Genomic DNA, 14,534 nt, shown 5'->3' on the forward strand with positions numbered 1-14,534 from the left:
AGCTTTGCTTCTTCCTACTCCTTTTGGACATGTGGAACTGTGAATTGAATTATGTGATGTATTTCATAGTAACTTGTTTGCATGTTCAAATAAAATTATAAACCATCTCCCTCAGGTCTGGTGCCTCTGGTGTCTGGCTTCTGGTTTGTTCCATGAACTTGCATCATTTCTGTCATGCATGTGTTTTGGTAGTTTGTGTGGGTTTTTGGCATTTGCAGCACGTTTCATTTGTATTTGTTTCTGACTCTTCAGTGATTGCAGCATTAAGTATAAAAATGAAGTATTTTCAAGCTGCATTTGTTTTATTGCGTGTCTGTCTGTCGTTTCTGTGTTTGGAGCGTTTGCACGTTGCCGCATGTCTTCGTCTGTAGTTCTTACAGTAAATGCAAATACATATTAATTTCTAAACTTTCCTTAATGTTGTTGTTACGAATTATTTGAAATTCTTCTGGAAGATCAGAATTTCCCTTATTTTATCATGCATATGTTGACAGGATACTAGCACCCAGTTTGGAGAACCAGTGTCCCAATGCAAAGAGTCATCGTGATGCTGAAGTTTAAGTGTCTGAAGACTTTGGCGCCCCCTTGAGGATGCCCTGCTAAGTGAAGGTGTATGATGACGAGCGTTACAACACCGGCGCTCATTCCGTCCCCAGCACTGTCATCCAGCCACCTCAGACAGTGTCTCCTTACTCTTTTACTCCATCTTCTTCATCTAAACCCGCCATGGGATGGATATTTCTGCTTTTTATCAACGGAGCTTTGGCAAAATCACACCAAAGTGCAACCATCCTTTGTTCGGATGTCTTTTTAAATATTAACAAGTTGTCATGTCATCTCTGACAGGAGGAGGTGAAACATTTGCAACCTCGGTCAGGGGAAAACGTTGCGTAAGTCATATTTCTTTTTAAAAAATATGTTTTTGTTAACTTTAAACAAAATGCTGCATGGTTTAAAGGGATAAGATTGTTTCACGGTTTGATTAAAAAACATTTGGGTGTGGTTGCAACGTCGGTTGATGCATTTTCCACTGCAAGAGCCTTCATGCATCCTTCTAATGACTGTTTTATTGTCAGGAACATCACTGTGAATCCTCAAGAGTTTGTGCAACTATTAAAGACAATCCGAAAGAGCGCCCCACACCCGAGGGTGCAGGGGGGTTCAGGAGCATGTACCACCAAAGAGCAGACGCCGTCCCGTCCTACAAGTCTCTCCCTGGTTCCGTGGGGGAACGAATCATGTCCTTTGGTGGAACTCTGCACAGAAACACTAATCCCGGACTCGGAAGGTCCGGGAGGAAAGATGCATGCTGTGAAAGATGCTCGGCCACTCTTGTGGCTCTGAAGAAACAAGCTCTCAGCCTGTCTGTGCATCATCATTTCTCCTGCAAGGTTTGTATACATTATCTTCATGGGATCCACATGTACATGTCCTCATGATGCGTTTGATAACCCATTTGTGATGTTTCAGCATGTTGTTGTAGCGCCTATTATGTTAAGAACACACTTAAATGCAAATATTTGTCATAGTTCCCTGGCAATTTCACATCGGGGCAGTTCTCCAGCATATCCAGCAGATGGAGCCGTGTTGAAAAACACTGTAAAATATTGTAATTGCAAATGATCGCAAATTAAAGTGTACATATAATAATAGAAATCATATTTTATGATCATAAATAATAATATAAACACAATAAATAAATAATAATATACAATAAGTGCAATACCGCTGTACTGTATATCTCTCTAAGGGGCTCTTTTATTGTCCTATCCCCTAATTTTGGGGATGTGTTGTACTTCCTGTGTTGTTCTTCCTCAACTCATTCAATCAAAAAAGGACTTTAGTGACATTAACATGAGAATTTTATATCATTAAATATCTTGTGGCTGTAGTTGACAATATTAATCATCATTTGTCATTTTTATAACGACAAATTGTTGACCTGATTCATTATGCACACGCACTCACACACACATACACACACCGCCTGAGCCGCCGGGTACACCTCAGGCAAAGTAAGAAATATACACGGTAACTATAAGAAGTATAGGTTTATTCATACACATTCATTTTGCTGTTGCATCACTACTGTGTAAAAACTGCAAAACACAGTACACACATGTCTGCTCCACCTGCAAAACTGAAAGTCACACGTCGATCTCAACGGCTGTAGCATGATGTCATCCTCATATCATATTCCTATTTTTTCTGCATTTGACAAAATGGGTAAAGCCCTCAGGAAGAAGTTGCAAGACAGCTCCTAAGTGAGCGTGAATAAAAAAATGCATATTTGTATTTTTTAAATGGAGCTTTTCCTGTGAATTCCGCCTAGCAACAAGTTGCTGCACAAAAGTATGACTTGGCCAGGGAAAATAGTCTGAGCAGTTCTGTTGATGTACGTCCTTGCACTTTTAGCTTTTGTAACACACGTTAGCTTGACCGGGTTTTATAATGAATGACATCAGTCTGTGTGGGTAAGGAAGATAAATTGCAAGTGATTAGACAATGCTGTAGTTGTCATTAAGTGTAGCATACTTACAGTATAAGAGTGGTGCCTCATCCATCATATACAGTAAAAAGTAGAAGTGGGCAGATCCATCCCAAATCAATATTTTCGATACGATGGTCTTATTGGGATCTTTGTTTTTGTTAATTTATTATCAATACCAGAGTTGTATCGGTATTGGATCCTTCTATAATTATTTTCACAAATATCTGTGTTTTTGTTGTCAGATATTTGTAATAATCATATCTGTTGTGTTTACATGTACTTGAGAAATGATAGAAATGATGGTTGAGCACCCGTGAGTCAGTGAGACTCAAGTCTTTGCCGAGTACCGCGAGTCAGTGAAACTCAAGTCTTCATCGAGCGCCCTTGAGTCAGTGAAACTTGAATCTTCATTGTGAGTCATTGAAACTTAAGTCTTCATTGAGTAATCGTGAGTCTTTGTGGAGCACCTGTGAGTCAGTAATAAGCGAGTCTTTGTTGAGCACCCGTGAGTCAGCGAAACTCGAGACTTCGTTGAATACCTTTGAGCAGTGAAACTCAAGTCCTCGTCGAGCATCCATGAGTCAGTGAAACTTGAGTGTTCGTCAAGTACTTGTGAGTCATTTCAATGCGAGTCTCCATCAAGTCGTCATGTTTCAGTGAATCTTGAGTTTTTGTCGAGCACCCGTGCGTCCGTCTTTGCCGAGTACCCATGAGTCAGTGAAACTTGTGTCTTTGCGAAGCACTTGTGAGTCAGTGAAACTTGAGTGTTCGTCAAGTACTTGTGAGTCATTTAAACTGAAGTCTTTGTCGAGTACTTGTGAGTCCGTTAAACTCGACTCTGCATCAAGCACCCGTGAGTCAGTGAAACTCGAGTCTTTGTTGAACCCCAGTGAGTCAGTGAAACTCGCGTCTTCATCGAGTAGTCGTGAGTCAGTGAAAGTCAAGTCTTTATGAAGCACACGTGAGTCAGCGAAATTCGAGTCTTCATCAAGTACTTGCAAGTAGTGGTGTGTCGGTCGCGAACGAATTGGCTCTAAGAGCCGGCTCTTTGAAATGAATGGCAGGAGCCGGCTCGCGTCGTTGGAAGCCACTTGGGAGCCAATTATTTTTTTCCTTGTCTTTTTTTTGTTAAAGGCGAATGTCATTGGTCAAGATGCGTGGCGGCGTCTCTGTGTCAACACTGAAGCAGGTGCAGGGGCGGGGTTAAACACACGCTCTGGTGCTCTGTGAGCTGAGTCGTTCGTGAGAAATTTGCATGAAGGGATTTGACCTATTTTGGCATAATTTGTCTCTCGAGATGAGCCTTTCTTTTTGTATCTTATTTATAATATAACATTATAATATATTATTGTAGCTGCTCATTGAGGTTTAAATAAATACATTTCAATAATAAACAATTGATATCATGTATTTTTTACATTAGTAATTCATTTTACACAATACAAATAATTTGGTTATAAATTAATTTAAGACAACAAAAAAAAAGTCAGAGGAGCCATTTGGGAGCTGAAAGAGCCAACTCTTTTTAGTGAGCCGAGCCAAAAGAACCGGATCTCTAAAAAGAGCTGAAATTTCCCTCACTACCTGTGAGTCAGTGAAACCTGAGTCTCTGTCAAGTACTTGTGAGTCATTTAAACTCAAGTCTTCGTCGAGTACTTCGTCAGTCTGTAAAACTCGACTCTTTGTCCAGCACGTGTGAGTCAGTGTAACTCGAGTTTTTGTCGACTCGAGTCTTTGTCTATCACCTGTGAGTCTGTGAAACTTGAGTCTTTGTCAAACACCCGTGATGTAGCCGGGATGGATCTGCTGCTTTTTCCGCAAGGCTAATAATACATTTACACAAATCCAGTTAGAATAACAGTTTCACATTTAATGGCATGTTACCTGGTTCACTTTTTTAATTTAGCTAGCGGCAGCAGTGGTGCGCAAGTGAACGAGTTAACGGAGACAGGTACCCGTGAGTCCCGATTCAGTAAAAACCTTGGTAGTTTTGAAAGACTTGCTCAGTGACTCGCAACAATATGTCTTTAAAAAATACCACAATAAATGTATTTTTCATTTTACTATTAGCAGTATGACTGCTTGTACTATTCCGTATTTGAAATATGTTATGAAATGTGTTTTTTCATCAGTTATGGCAGCAAATGGTGCCAATAAAAAAAGAGTGTTAATATTTCTGTGGCCACATCGGTGACACTTTTCCTTCAAAACAAAAGCCCGCCGACCCACATCCTCTGCTCACACTGCCAACATCCATCAGCCGCACTTGACAAAGTAAGTCAGTGGCATCTCTTAGCAAGTGGCTCCAAATGATGCATGAATATTTCATCTCAACATCTTTGTGTCATGTCCACCAGGACAGACTATTTGTTGTTGTCTTCCTCCGTGAGACGAACCACAGCTTGCTTCTATGTTTTTAGACGGAGACCGTATGCTTCAGAGACGTTGTGCTGTGGTCAAAGGCAATAATCAGATAAGACGGTTAGCTTTTTGGAAGCTTTATTGATCTGGACATCATTTCTTAACAGCGTCTGTCATCTTTTTATAGGACCTGTAATCTGGATAAAACCTCTTCACGAGCTTAGAGAAACTCTTTCCATTCCCTGGCAAGCATTTAATATCTCAACATCAAAAATACCCTTTACTCGTATACAGGTATTAATTTCAATATACACAATATACATTATGTTTTAAATAAAAAAGTTTATCCTATGTTTTACTAGGTGCCGATACCTATAATTGAAAAATTTGCAAGATCATTGAATTTTGGGGGTTTTTACTTTTAATTTGGTGATCGTGATTAATGTTAGACAAGTGCAGTCAAGTACTTTGTGCAAGTAATTCAGTTGCTGATAAAAATGTCTATTTTGACACTCAAACCAACACGAGGTCATCAAACCAAACGTCTTCCTCGCTCTCGATGCAACCAAAAATAACACAAGAAGTAACACATGTGGAACGCACAATGTAACTGCATAGTTTCAATATCAGTGGTTACACCCTAACATAAAGGCTAAATGCAAAACAACTGTATGCAAGGCATGCTGGGTAACATCCTTTTGGGGAAGTATGCACATGGGCTTCCCAGCTTGCCCTGCCGGTGATAAGCTACTACAAAATAATATTACTTTGCATGTACAGTATATTAGTGTGTAAGTGTGTCCCTTCCCCCCAATACTAGCATAGTCTGTGTGGTTTGATGACTTGTTGGTTTGTGTTTAGAGTAGGGCTGTCAAATGATTAAAAAATGTAATCAAATGAATCAGTTTTCCACTTAATTAAACTCGATTAATCACCAGTCGCAACTATATGTGAAATATGCCCATTTTTACTGCATTTTATAAACAAAAAGATACAGTATGTATTCACAGCTCCGAATGAACAAAAAATTTAACTCAAGCTAAAAGATAGCACACGTGTCTGAAAATCTATTTGCCGAACACAACTCTTTTTAATAGTAGCACAACATTTTAATCACACTTTAGCGGCGTTATTATGAGCCATGAAGAGTTACGTTGAAAGACACCAAGTTAAGTTTAAGTGGAATTCACGTTTTGAGTGCAGTGCAGCTGTATTTTCTGGGAATTCCGAGCATACTTAAATGCATCAAATAAGAGTGAGGTTAGTGAGTGATAAAAATCTCCACTTATTGTTTTTCTTTGTCTTTCTGTTTTTTTAGACCACACATACGTGCATAATTAAGACATTATTGTGATTTTCGGAGTGTCCATGAATGCATCTCGCATCCGTCTCGTGACAATGAGGAAGTGTCCCTCCGAGGAGGACTAGAGACGTGCGTTGTGAGTTGGAGATACAGTACATATAGTGTGTTGGAATAGCACTGCTGTTGATGTGTTCAGGTTGGAATAAAGTTATAAAGGAGCACCAGACTTTGTGTGACTGTGTGGGGACACTACAGTATGCTTCCGTCTGCCGTCATAACAGAGGTATTGGCTTGACATGATGCGCATTAATTCCGCTAAAAATGTGAATGTAATTAATTCAATCAATTTGTTGTCACCGTTAACGTGCTACTTTTGCTTTAGTATTTATAATTATATTTATAATATTTGTAAATAATATAATATTTCTAATGTTATATACATATAATATAATGTTTAATATAATGTTTAAGGATTAATATGCAGGGATCCACTGTAATTTTCATCAACAAACCTATCTGTGAAAAATTTGGCAATACAAATTTATACTATATATATAAATAATACATACAATAATATAAATAATAAAAACAATTAATAAAAAAAATATATAAATAAATAAATACATAAAAAAATACAAATGAATACATTTCAACACAACATAAGACAATGTATGTAACGCAAAGCCAGTAGTACAAAAATGATTTTGACATTTGATTGTGACATGTTTGAAAAACAGCATTCCTTGGCTCGTCCACTGAGGGAATTTGGGTGAGTGTCAAAGTGAGCAGGCAGGATGGATCGGGCAGATGGCAAAGGGCAGGGTGCAGGAGGAGTGGTTCTGCTTTGGAGGGGGTTTTTTTTGGTGTCAAGGGCAGAGCAAATAGGATATGACAGCCGTTTGTTTGTCACAATGAAACATGTGACATTGGATTGACAGTCAGGGTCCAACTGAAGAACTCCTTTTTACTACAATATGATACTTTGATATTGAATGTCAAGATTCTTTCAATTCAATGACATTATTAGCCTCTCTTTGACCCACGTGCAACATCACGCAAAACCAAATCCAAGTAATAATATTCTTAACATGCTTATTCAGCTTTTTTGCTGACTGTATATCATTTAAAAATAGGAGCAGAATGAATCATTACTCTGATGACTCACCAAGTGTGAGGATGGCTTGCAGTGCCCTCATGTCAATTTATTAACCTTTTAGATGGCACCCAGTCAAGCACTTCGAAATTAAACTTTTTAGAAATTACTGTACGATGGGGTTGTCAAAAGTGCATCCCGGGGGCCATTGGCGGCTTGTTTTTTTCACTTTCAGCCTTTTCCTGTCAGGGGTTGGCAGAGCATTGATGGTTTTGACGTAGTTTTTACATCGGATGCTGTTCATGCTGTTGTTCTATGGAAGAAACGCACCAAGGTGCTGAATCCAATGCACAGAGTGAACTCTCTTCCTGCCTGTTTGGAGGCGGCAGACGAGGAAAAACAGACACGCATGCACCTGGTATCAAATTGAGGTCGACAAAATGATCAAGTTCATTTTTATTTATTATGTGATTAATTCATTTGTTATCGTCCCTGGCCTAGTGCCCACAATAGGTTATTTTTCTGAAGATGAAATCTTGCTAGGTAAAGTTGAGTTGCCATGGCAATGACACTATAATCCCTATTACAAGCTGGTGGACCATCAAAGCTGATATTTTATTGTCAGGTAATTACTTATTGCTGCTGTACATGACTGCCTTTGATTGATACTGTTCAATTTTGCAGGAAACAAGCGACCTGTCTGCATTTCTTCATGACAACCTCCGTGTCCACAGCCGCTCCACTACAGAGTCCAGGGACCGATGCAGGGATCAAGGCGAGTGTTCCGCTTGTGGCACAAAACTGAACCATCTCAAACAAGAGGCGGTCCACCTGGCTCTGAACAGGGGTCCGTCATCCAGCACCAGGACTGCCACACTGCTGGGACACGGCAACACAAAACTCGGGGATAGGTCTGCCTCACAACCACATAGCTTGAATCACAGCCCTCAGAGTCCCAGGACACCTCGGAGTCCCAGGACACCTCAGAGGACCCCACAAACTCTCAGACAAAGGGTCCCCAACCAGGATATGGACCGCTGGGTTGAGGAGCAGCAACAGCAGCATAATCGTGGGTCTTCTTTGACTGATGGTGTCACCGTCTATGCACACAACCAGGTACCCCTAAAAGCATTTCTTTAATCACACATCAGATTCTCCTGCACTCCCGCATTTAATGAGCTTTAAGGGTAATGTACATCTTTATGGGTGCACATGTCAGCACAGCAGTGATTCACTGTGCCTACTCAGAGCCTCTTTAGCTCCCCTGGCTGCAGACGTTGTCATAAGTACTTCTGCTAATGGAAGGGAATTGGGTCGTGATTTACCCTTCTCATAAAATGAAGCCAGTCCAAAAGCACTTGTGATCAATAGTCGGGATGGTCTGAAGGGCAGACGGTGGAATATAAATATGCATTAGCTTGATGGAAGTCACACTCCGTGCAATCTCCCATATCCACTGTAAAAGGTTACGACTGTACTAATTGCAATCAACTCACTTCTCTAAACTGACATGTCTGACTGAAATGTGTGTGCACAGTTTACAAGAGAAATACTGCTTGATTGGTAAGGTAAGAGCAGATCAACATGATGGGATAGAATCATGCAAAATAGAGATATGTGAGTCATGAACGAGTCTTCAGTCTTTTACTGTATTGGGACTCATTCACATGTGCAACTGTAAAAAGCAACAGATCTGGTCCTTGCCTCAAATCAACTCTCCTTTGCCCTTCCTGCCCGAGCTGCATCACGGGTGCTCGACGAAGACTCCAGGTGCACTGACTCACGGGTAGTCGACAAAGACTCAAGTTTCACAGATTTGTGGGTGCTTGAAGAAGAATCGAGCCTGGCTGACTAATGGGTGCTCCACGGAGACTCTAGTCTCTCTGACTCACGGGTGCCCGACAAACACTTCAGTGGAACTGACTCACAGGTGCTCGACAAAGACTCAAGTTTCACAGATTTGTGCGTGCTTGAAGAAAACTCGAGTCTGACTGATTCACGGGGACTTGACAAAGACTCAAGTTTCACAGATTTGTGGGTGCTCGAAGAAGTATCGAGTCTGGCTGGCTCATGGGTGCTCGACGGAGACTCTAGTCTGTCTGACTCGTGGGTGCCCGACAAAGACTCCAGTTGCACTGACTCACAGAGGCTCGACAAAGACTGAAGTTTCACAGATTTGTGGGTGCTCAACGAAAACTCGAGTCTCCTTGACAAATATTTGAGTTGCACTGACTCACGGCTACTCAACAAAGACTTGAGTCTTACTGACTCATGGGTGCTCGACAAAGACTCGACATTCACTGACTCCCAGGTGCTCAATGAAGACTTGGCTTTCAAAGACTCACGGATGCTCGACAATGACTTGAATTACACTGACTCACAAGTTCTCAACAAAAGCTGGAGTGTCACTGATTTTCCACTGGTCACAGTGTCACTGGTGCTCAATGAGGACTTGAGTGTCACTGACTTGCGGGTATTCAGTGAAGACTGGGGTTTCACTGATTCACAGGTACTCGACAAAGGCTGAAGTTCCCCTGACTCAAGGGTGCTCAGTGAAGACTGGAGTTTCACTGACTCACTGGTGCTCAACAAAGATCCGAGTTTCACTGACTCACGGGTCTTTGACTTGCGTTTCACTGACTCACTGGTGCTCAACAAAAATCTGACTTTCACTGACTCAACTCGACTCAAGTTTCACTGTCTCTCAGGTTCTCAACAAAGGCTGGAGTGTCACTGACTCACCGGTGCTCGACAAATACTTGAGTCTCACTAACTTGCGGGTACTCGACGAAGACTGGAGTTCCTACTGACTCAAGGGTGCTCAGTGAAGACTGGAGTTTCCCTGACTCACTGGTGCTCGACAAAGACTAGAGATTCACTTCAGTGAATGACTCATAAGAACTCCTAAGAGTCAGTAAATGTGCAAGCAATGGCTGTTTTTGTCAGTCAGCCAGTCAGAGGGGCCTCAACATAAATGTTTTCCGGGTACAGACAAGATGCCAGCAGCTGCATAAGTTACGTAAAAAATGGGACGTTATAGCAGGATTGCATGAACACTCCTGATGAAAATTTTAAAACCAGTTGGAAAAATTGCAAGAATTTCCATTTTGCGCTGCTGGATCCTAAGGAGGTTCTTCGTATGCAAAAAGAAGAAATGTGAGTGAGACAAAAGAAATTTAGAGTAAGAAATTTTTTAAGTAATTAAATAATAAAGTAGAGGGAAAGGCTTCTTGAGACGTCATCTGTACTTCTGTGAAGAAAGGGTCGAACGTTTCGCTCCTCATCCGAAGAGCTTCGTCAGCGAACTAACAAGTGCTGGTAGCCTAGGCCTTAAATACAGTAAGAGTGGGCGGAATTGGTGTGCCAACACCCTCCTCCGATGGTTCCTTACACTAAGACTGGGCGGGGTAATCCTGCCATTAGCACCTCCGAACAAAGGGAAGTGTAGCTCCCTGTAGTTGGGTATGAACGACCCTGATACTAGTTAGCATCTATTGATGCCAATAGATGCTAACTAGCCAGTATCAGAGTCTACCCTGATACTAGTTAGCATCTATTGATGCCAATAGATGCTAACTAGCCAGTATCAGAGTCGTTCATACCCAACTACAGGGAGCTACACTTCCCTTTGTTCGGAGGTGCTAATGGCAGGATTACTCCGCCCAGTCTTAGTGTAAGGAACCAATAGAAGGAGGGTGTTGGCACACCAATTCCGCCCACTCTTACTGTATTTAAGGCCTAGGCTACCAGCACTTGTTAGTTCGCCGACAAAGCTCTTCGGATGAGGAGCGAAACGTTCGACACTTTCTTCACAGAAGTACAGATGACGTCTCAAGAAGCCTTTCCCTCGATGGACAACTCCTGTACGACTGAGAGCCTACACAGACGCATAATAAAGTAGAAATATAATAGGCTTGCTAGAGGCCTCGCTTACGCAGCTCAACAATCCGACCGCGTTGAGAGAGAGAAAGCTTTTTTGCCTTTGCCATCAAGAGATCATACCAGTGTGGATACCTGACAGAAAATGACATTGAATCCTCATTTTTGTCAAGATTTTTGGCTTTTAAAGGCTGTGGTCAGCTTAATTTCAGCTCATTTCACTTAAATGCTTGTTTGCCATAAATTGCGTGCTCAGGTTTGTTTTTGTCTCTCTCCCATTTCTTCTTTGTGCATTTTGAAGCTCTACTTACAACCTCCTTACGATGTAATTGCAATTTTCCAACTGTTCTTAAAATAAAATTATACGACACACAGTAGCATGGACTTACAGCCGTGCAGTCAGCGCAAACTCGTCGTCTTTGCCTGTGTTTTTCTGCCAGGATCATCAATAATAATAAAGTGACTGTGAGGAGTCAAGTAGGAAACAATTAGTTCCGCCTCTAACTGCACTGCATAGTTGATAGGAATTAAGAATTAAAGGACACACAAATACTGTATGAGGCAGTTAGATGTCCCATTATTATTGCAAGAGGAACAAGAGCATGTCTAGCTCTCCCCACAAGCATAAATAAAGGCCTGGGCAATGTTTGAATCTCTTTATTCAGTGCAACACATTCATTGCTTTTGTTGATAGTCATCATTTGATCTTGGATGTAGTACAGAATAGAGCATGGGTGTCCAAAGTGCGGCCCGGGGGCCATTTGTGGCCCGCGGCTGTAATTTTTATCAATCCGCAGTACTGTCTAAAAATGTAATTTAACAAGGAAACTTTCTAAAAAAAAACAGCAGCAGCAGCAGAAATGGGAAAATCAATGAAAAGATTTTTTTTTTTTAACGTCAAAAACGATGAATAAAGTTTATAGCATGGGAATAAAGTGAGAATATTAGGAGAAGAAAATATACATGAACAAAGCTGAAATATATATAATATATGACCACAAATATATATAATAAAAATTGTTTTCTAACGAGAAAAAAAAGGTTGCAGTTTTACGAGACTAACCTTGTAAAATGAGGAAAAACATCATTTTAGTAACAATGTTGAAAGAAAGAAAAAATACATCAGTTTTTTTTAAAAGATCAAAAATATTATGGGAATAAAATTCTAATTACGAGAAGCACATTTACAAGAGGAAAGCTGAAATGAAATAGTTGGAAAAAAAATAATAAAAAATCAGCAGAAATGGAAAAAGTTTTACAGGAATAAAGTTAAAATATTAAGAAAAAAAATCATAATCGAATGAAGAACAAAAGTGGCAATTTTCCAAGAATAAACTCGTATTATTATGGGAAAGAGGCCATTTTTCGTAGCATTTCATCTGTATCACAAGGCTGAAATGCAGTTTTTTCTTGAGCCTCGTCGCATTGTCTCCACGTGTTGCTTTACAAAATATCAAGGTGGCCCTCGCACCCTTTCATTTTTCACGCTGTGGCGCTCGTCGGAAAAAGTTTGGACACCCCTGGAATAGAGCAAGGTAAGATGACCATCCAGCAGTTGATACTGGCTGAATGTGAAGAATGGTAATGGTATAGAAACGTCAGTATTAATCAGTAAGCCACATATACCTTCTCATTCCATCCTCTGAGTCACGCTCTAAATCAGGCTAATGTAAAGCCGTCACAAACCATCCCTTCCGCTCCACAGCCATCATGTGACTAACGGTGTATGTATAACCCGGCGTGCCCCACTTAGACTAACACCTCCTGATAGTAGCACCATTAAGAGCGGGCACTTCAGTGCAATTACATATTTGTATTTTAACACAACGCTTTCTCCACTGGCAGGCGTCAGACAACGCCGTGTTACGCTGTACCGATGTTGTGCACGCGAGCTCCAAGATACCGCACCTCTCCAGGGTGGTCACCATTGCAAACACTGCCGCCATGTCCTTCCTGGCCAGGTAAATGCACCTTTAAGAATAATACAGACGATAAAATGACTTGTGCGGTGGTTCATGGGTATCATGGCACTTTCTCTACAGGGCAGCAGAGAAGCTCAACCTGACACTGAGGAAAAAAGGCCAGGCTTCCGATGCAGCTGCTGCTCATCTTTCCAACGGATTCAAGGATATCATCCAGAAAAATCCACCGCCTGTCCCCTCCTGCCTGCTCCAAGCTGCCACCAGAACCAAAGACTCGCCCAATGTTGGCAAGGTGATTTCATACATACTGAAAAATGAAAGGATGCAAGGGCCATTTTCATACTTTTTAAACAAACACACGAGGATATAATAACGTGGATATAATAAGTTATATACAGTCATGGAAAAACATGATGCCTTGTCTCTGTGGGTGGAGGCGGGGCCGCTGGCATACACACACACAGTGCAGAAGAGTATAAGGTAGTAGAAATTATATAGTCAAGGAAAAAATGATTAGACCACCCTTGTTTGTTCAGTTTCTTGTTCATTTTAATGCCTGATACATTTAAAGGTACCTTTGTTTGGACAAATATAACAATGACAACAAAAATAGCTCATAAGAGTTGCATTTTTGGTCCAGTACAATCCTATAGCTATTCAAGTGATTGTGGTTATTATCAAGAAAACCATGGAAGTTGCTAGATATCAGCTCTTATTATGAGCTATATTTGTTATCATCATTATATTTGTCCAAACAAATGTACCTTTCGTTGTACCAAACATTAAAATGGATCAATAAACTGAGGAAACAAGGGTGGTATAATAATTTTTTTCCATGACTATATATTTAAAAAAAAGAAACTGCTTCTGAGCTTTGTGATTATAGGTGAAAAAGCCTATTATTAGTGTGAACTTTGGTCTTTTTTTCCCCATTTTTGCTGTTTTATTCTTCAAATATTTCAACTTTGTTTTTAAAAAAAGTCGTTGTAATTAAAAAAAAAAATTACAACTTTGTTTTTTTTTCTTCTTTTAATATTACAGCTTAAAAAAAACATATTTTCTGTAATATTTCAACTGTATGCCACTAAAATGACATTATTTTTCATCATAATAGTACAACGATGATAGTAAATCGTTGTAATTATTCTTCTTGTGATATTATGACTTTATTCCCGCGATATAATTTTTTTTCCCCAGCCTAATATTACAAAAATTACAACTTTGTTTTTGTCTTTCTTTTAATATTACAGCTTAAAAAAAACAAATTTTCTTTAATATTTGACATTAATTAATGACATTATTTTTCGTCATAATAGTACATAATATTACATATTATGACATACGTAATATTACATAACATGACTTTATTCTTGTAAAATTACGGCTGTTTTTTTTTCCATTTCTGTTGCTGTTGTTTTTTTGTTTAATTTCCCAACTATTTCAATTTTCTTCTTCAATTTTTCTCTTGTAATTGGGACTTTATTC

The 14,534-nt window shown here is 40.1% G+C and overlaps 1 protein-coding gene across 2 annotated transcripts in view; it reads left to right on the forward strand.

Moving 5' to 3' along the window:
* Positions 1–641: 641 nt before the first annotated feature.
* Positions 642–14,534, forward strand: part of LOC129172447 (kinesin-like protein KIF26B) — a 38,002-nt gene continuing 24,109 nt past the window's right edge. The window contains exons 1-5 of one of the 2 annotated variants that reach the window (XM_054762171.1): positions 642–890; positions 1,077–1,391; positions 7,933–8,364; positions 12,973–13,088; positions 13,170–13,341. In XM_054762171.1, the coding sequence (XP_054618146.1) occupies positions 831–890; positions 1,077–1,391; positions 7,933–8,364; positions 12,973–13,088; positions 13,170–13,341 (1,095 nt within the window). In that variant the 5' untranslated portion in view covers positions 642–830. Of the gene's footprint in view, positions 891–1,076; positions 1,392–6,271; positions 6,439–7,932; positions 8,365–12,972; positions 13,089–13,169; positions 13,342–14,534 lie in introns of those variants that run through there. The other variant, XM_054762172.1, reaches the window with a different exon arrangement.

The sequence above is a fragment of the Dunckerocampus dactyliophorus genome, chromosome 19 (assembly GCF_027744805.1).
Source record: "Dunckerocampus dactyliophorus isolate RoL2022-P2 chromosome 19, RoL_Ddac_1.1, whole genome shotgun sequence".
Lineage (NCBI taxonomy): Eukaryota > Metazoa > Chordata > Actinopteri > Syngnathiformes > Syngnathidae > Dunckerocampus > Dunckerocampus dactyliophorus.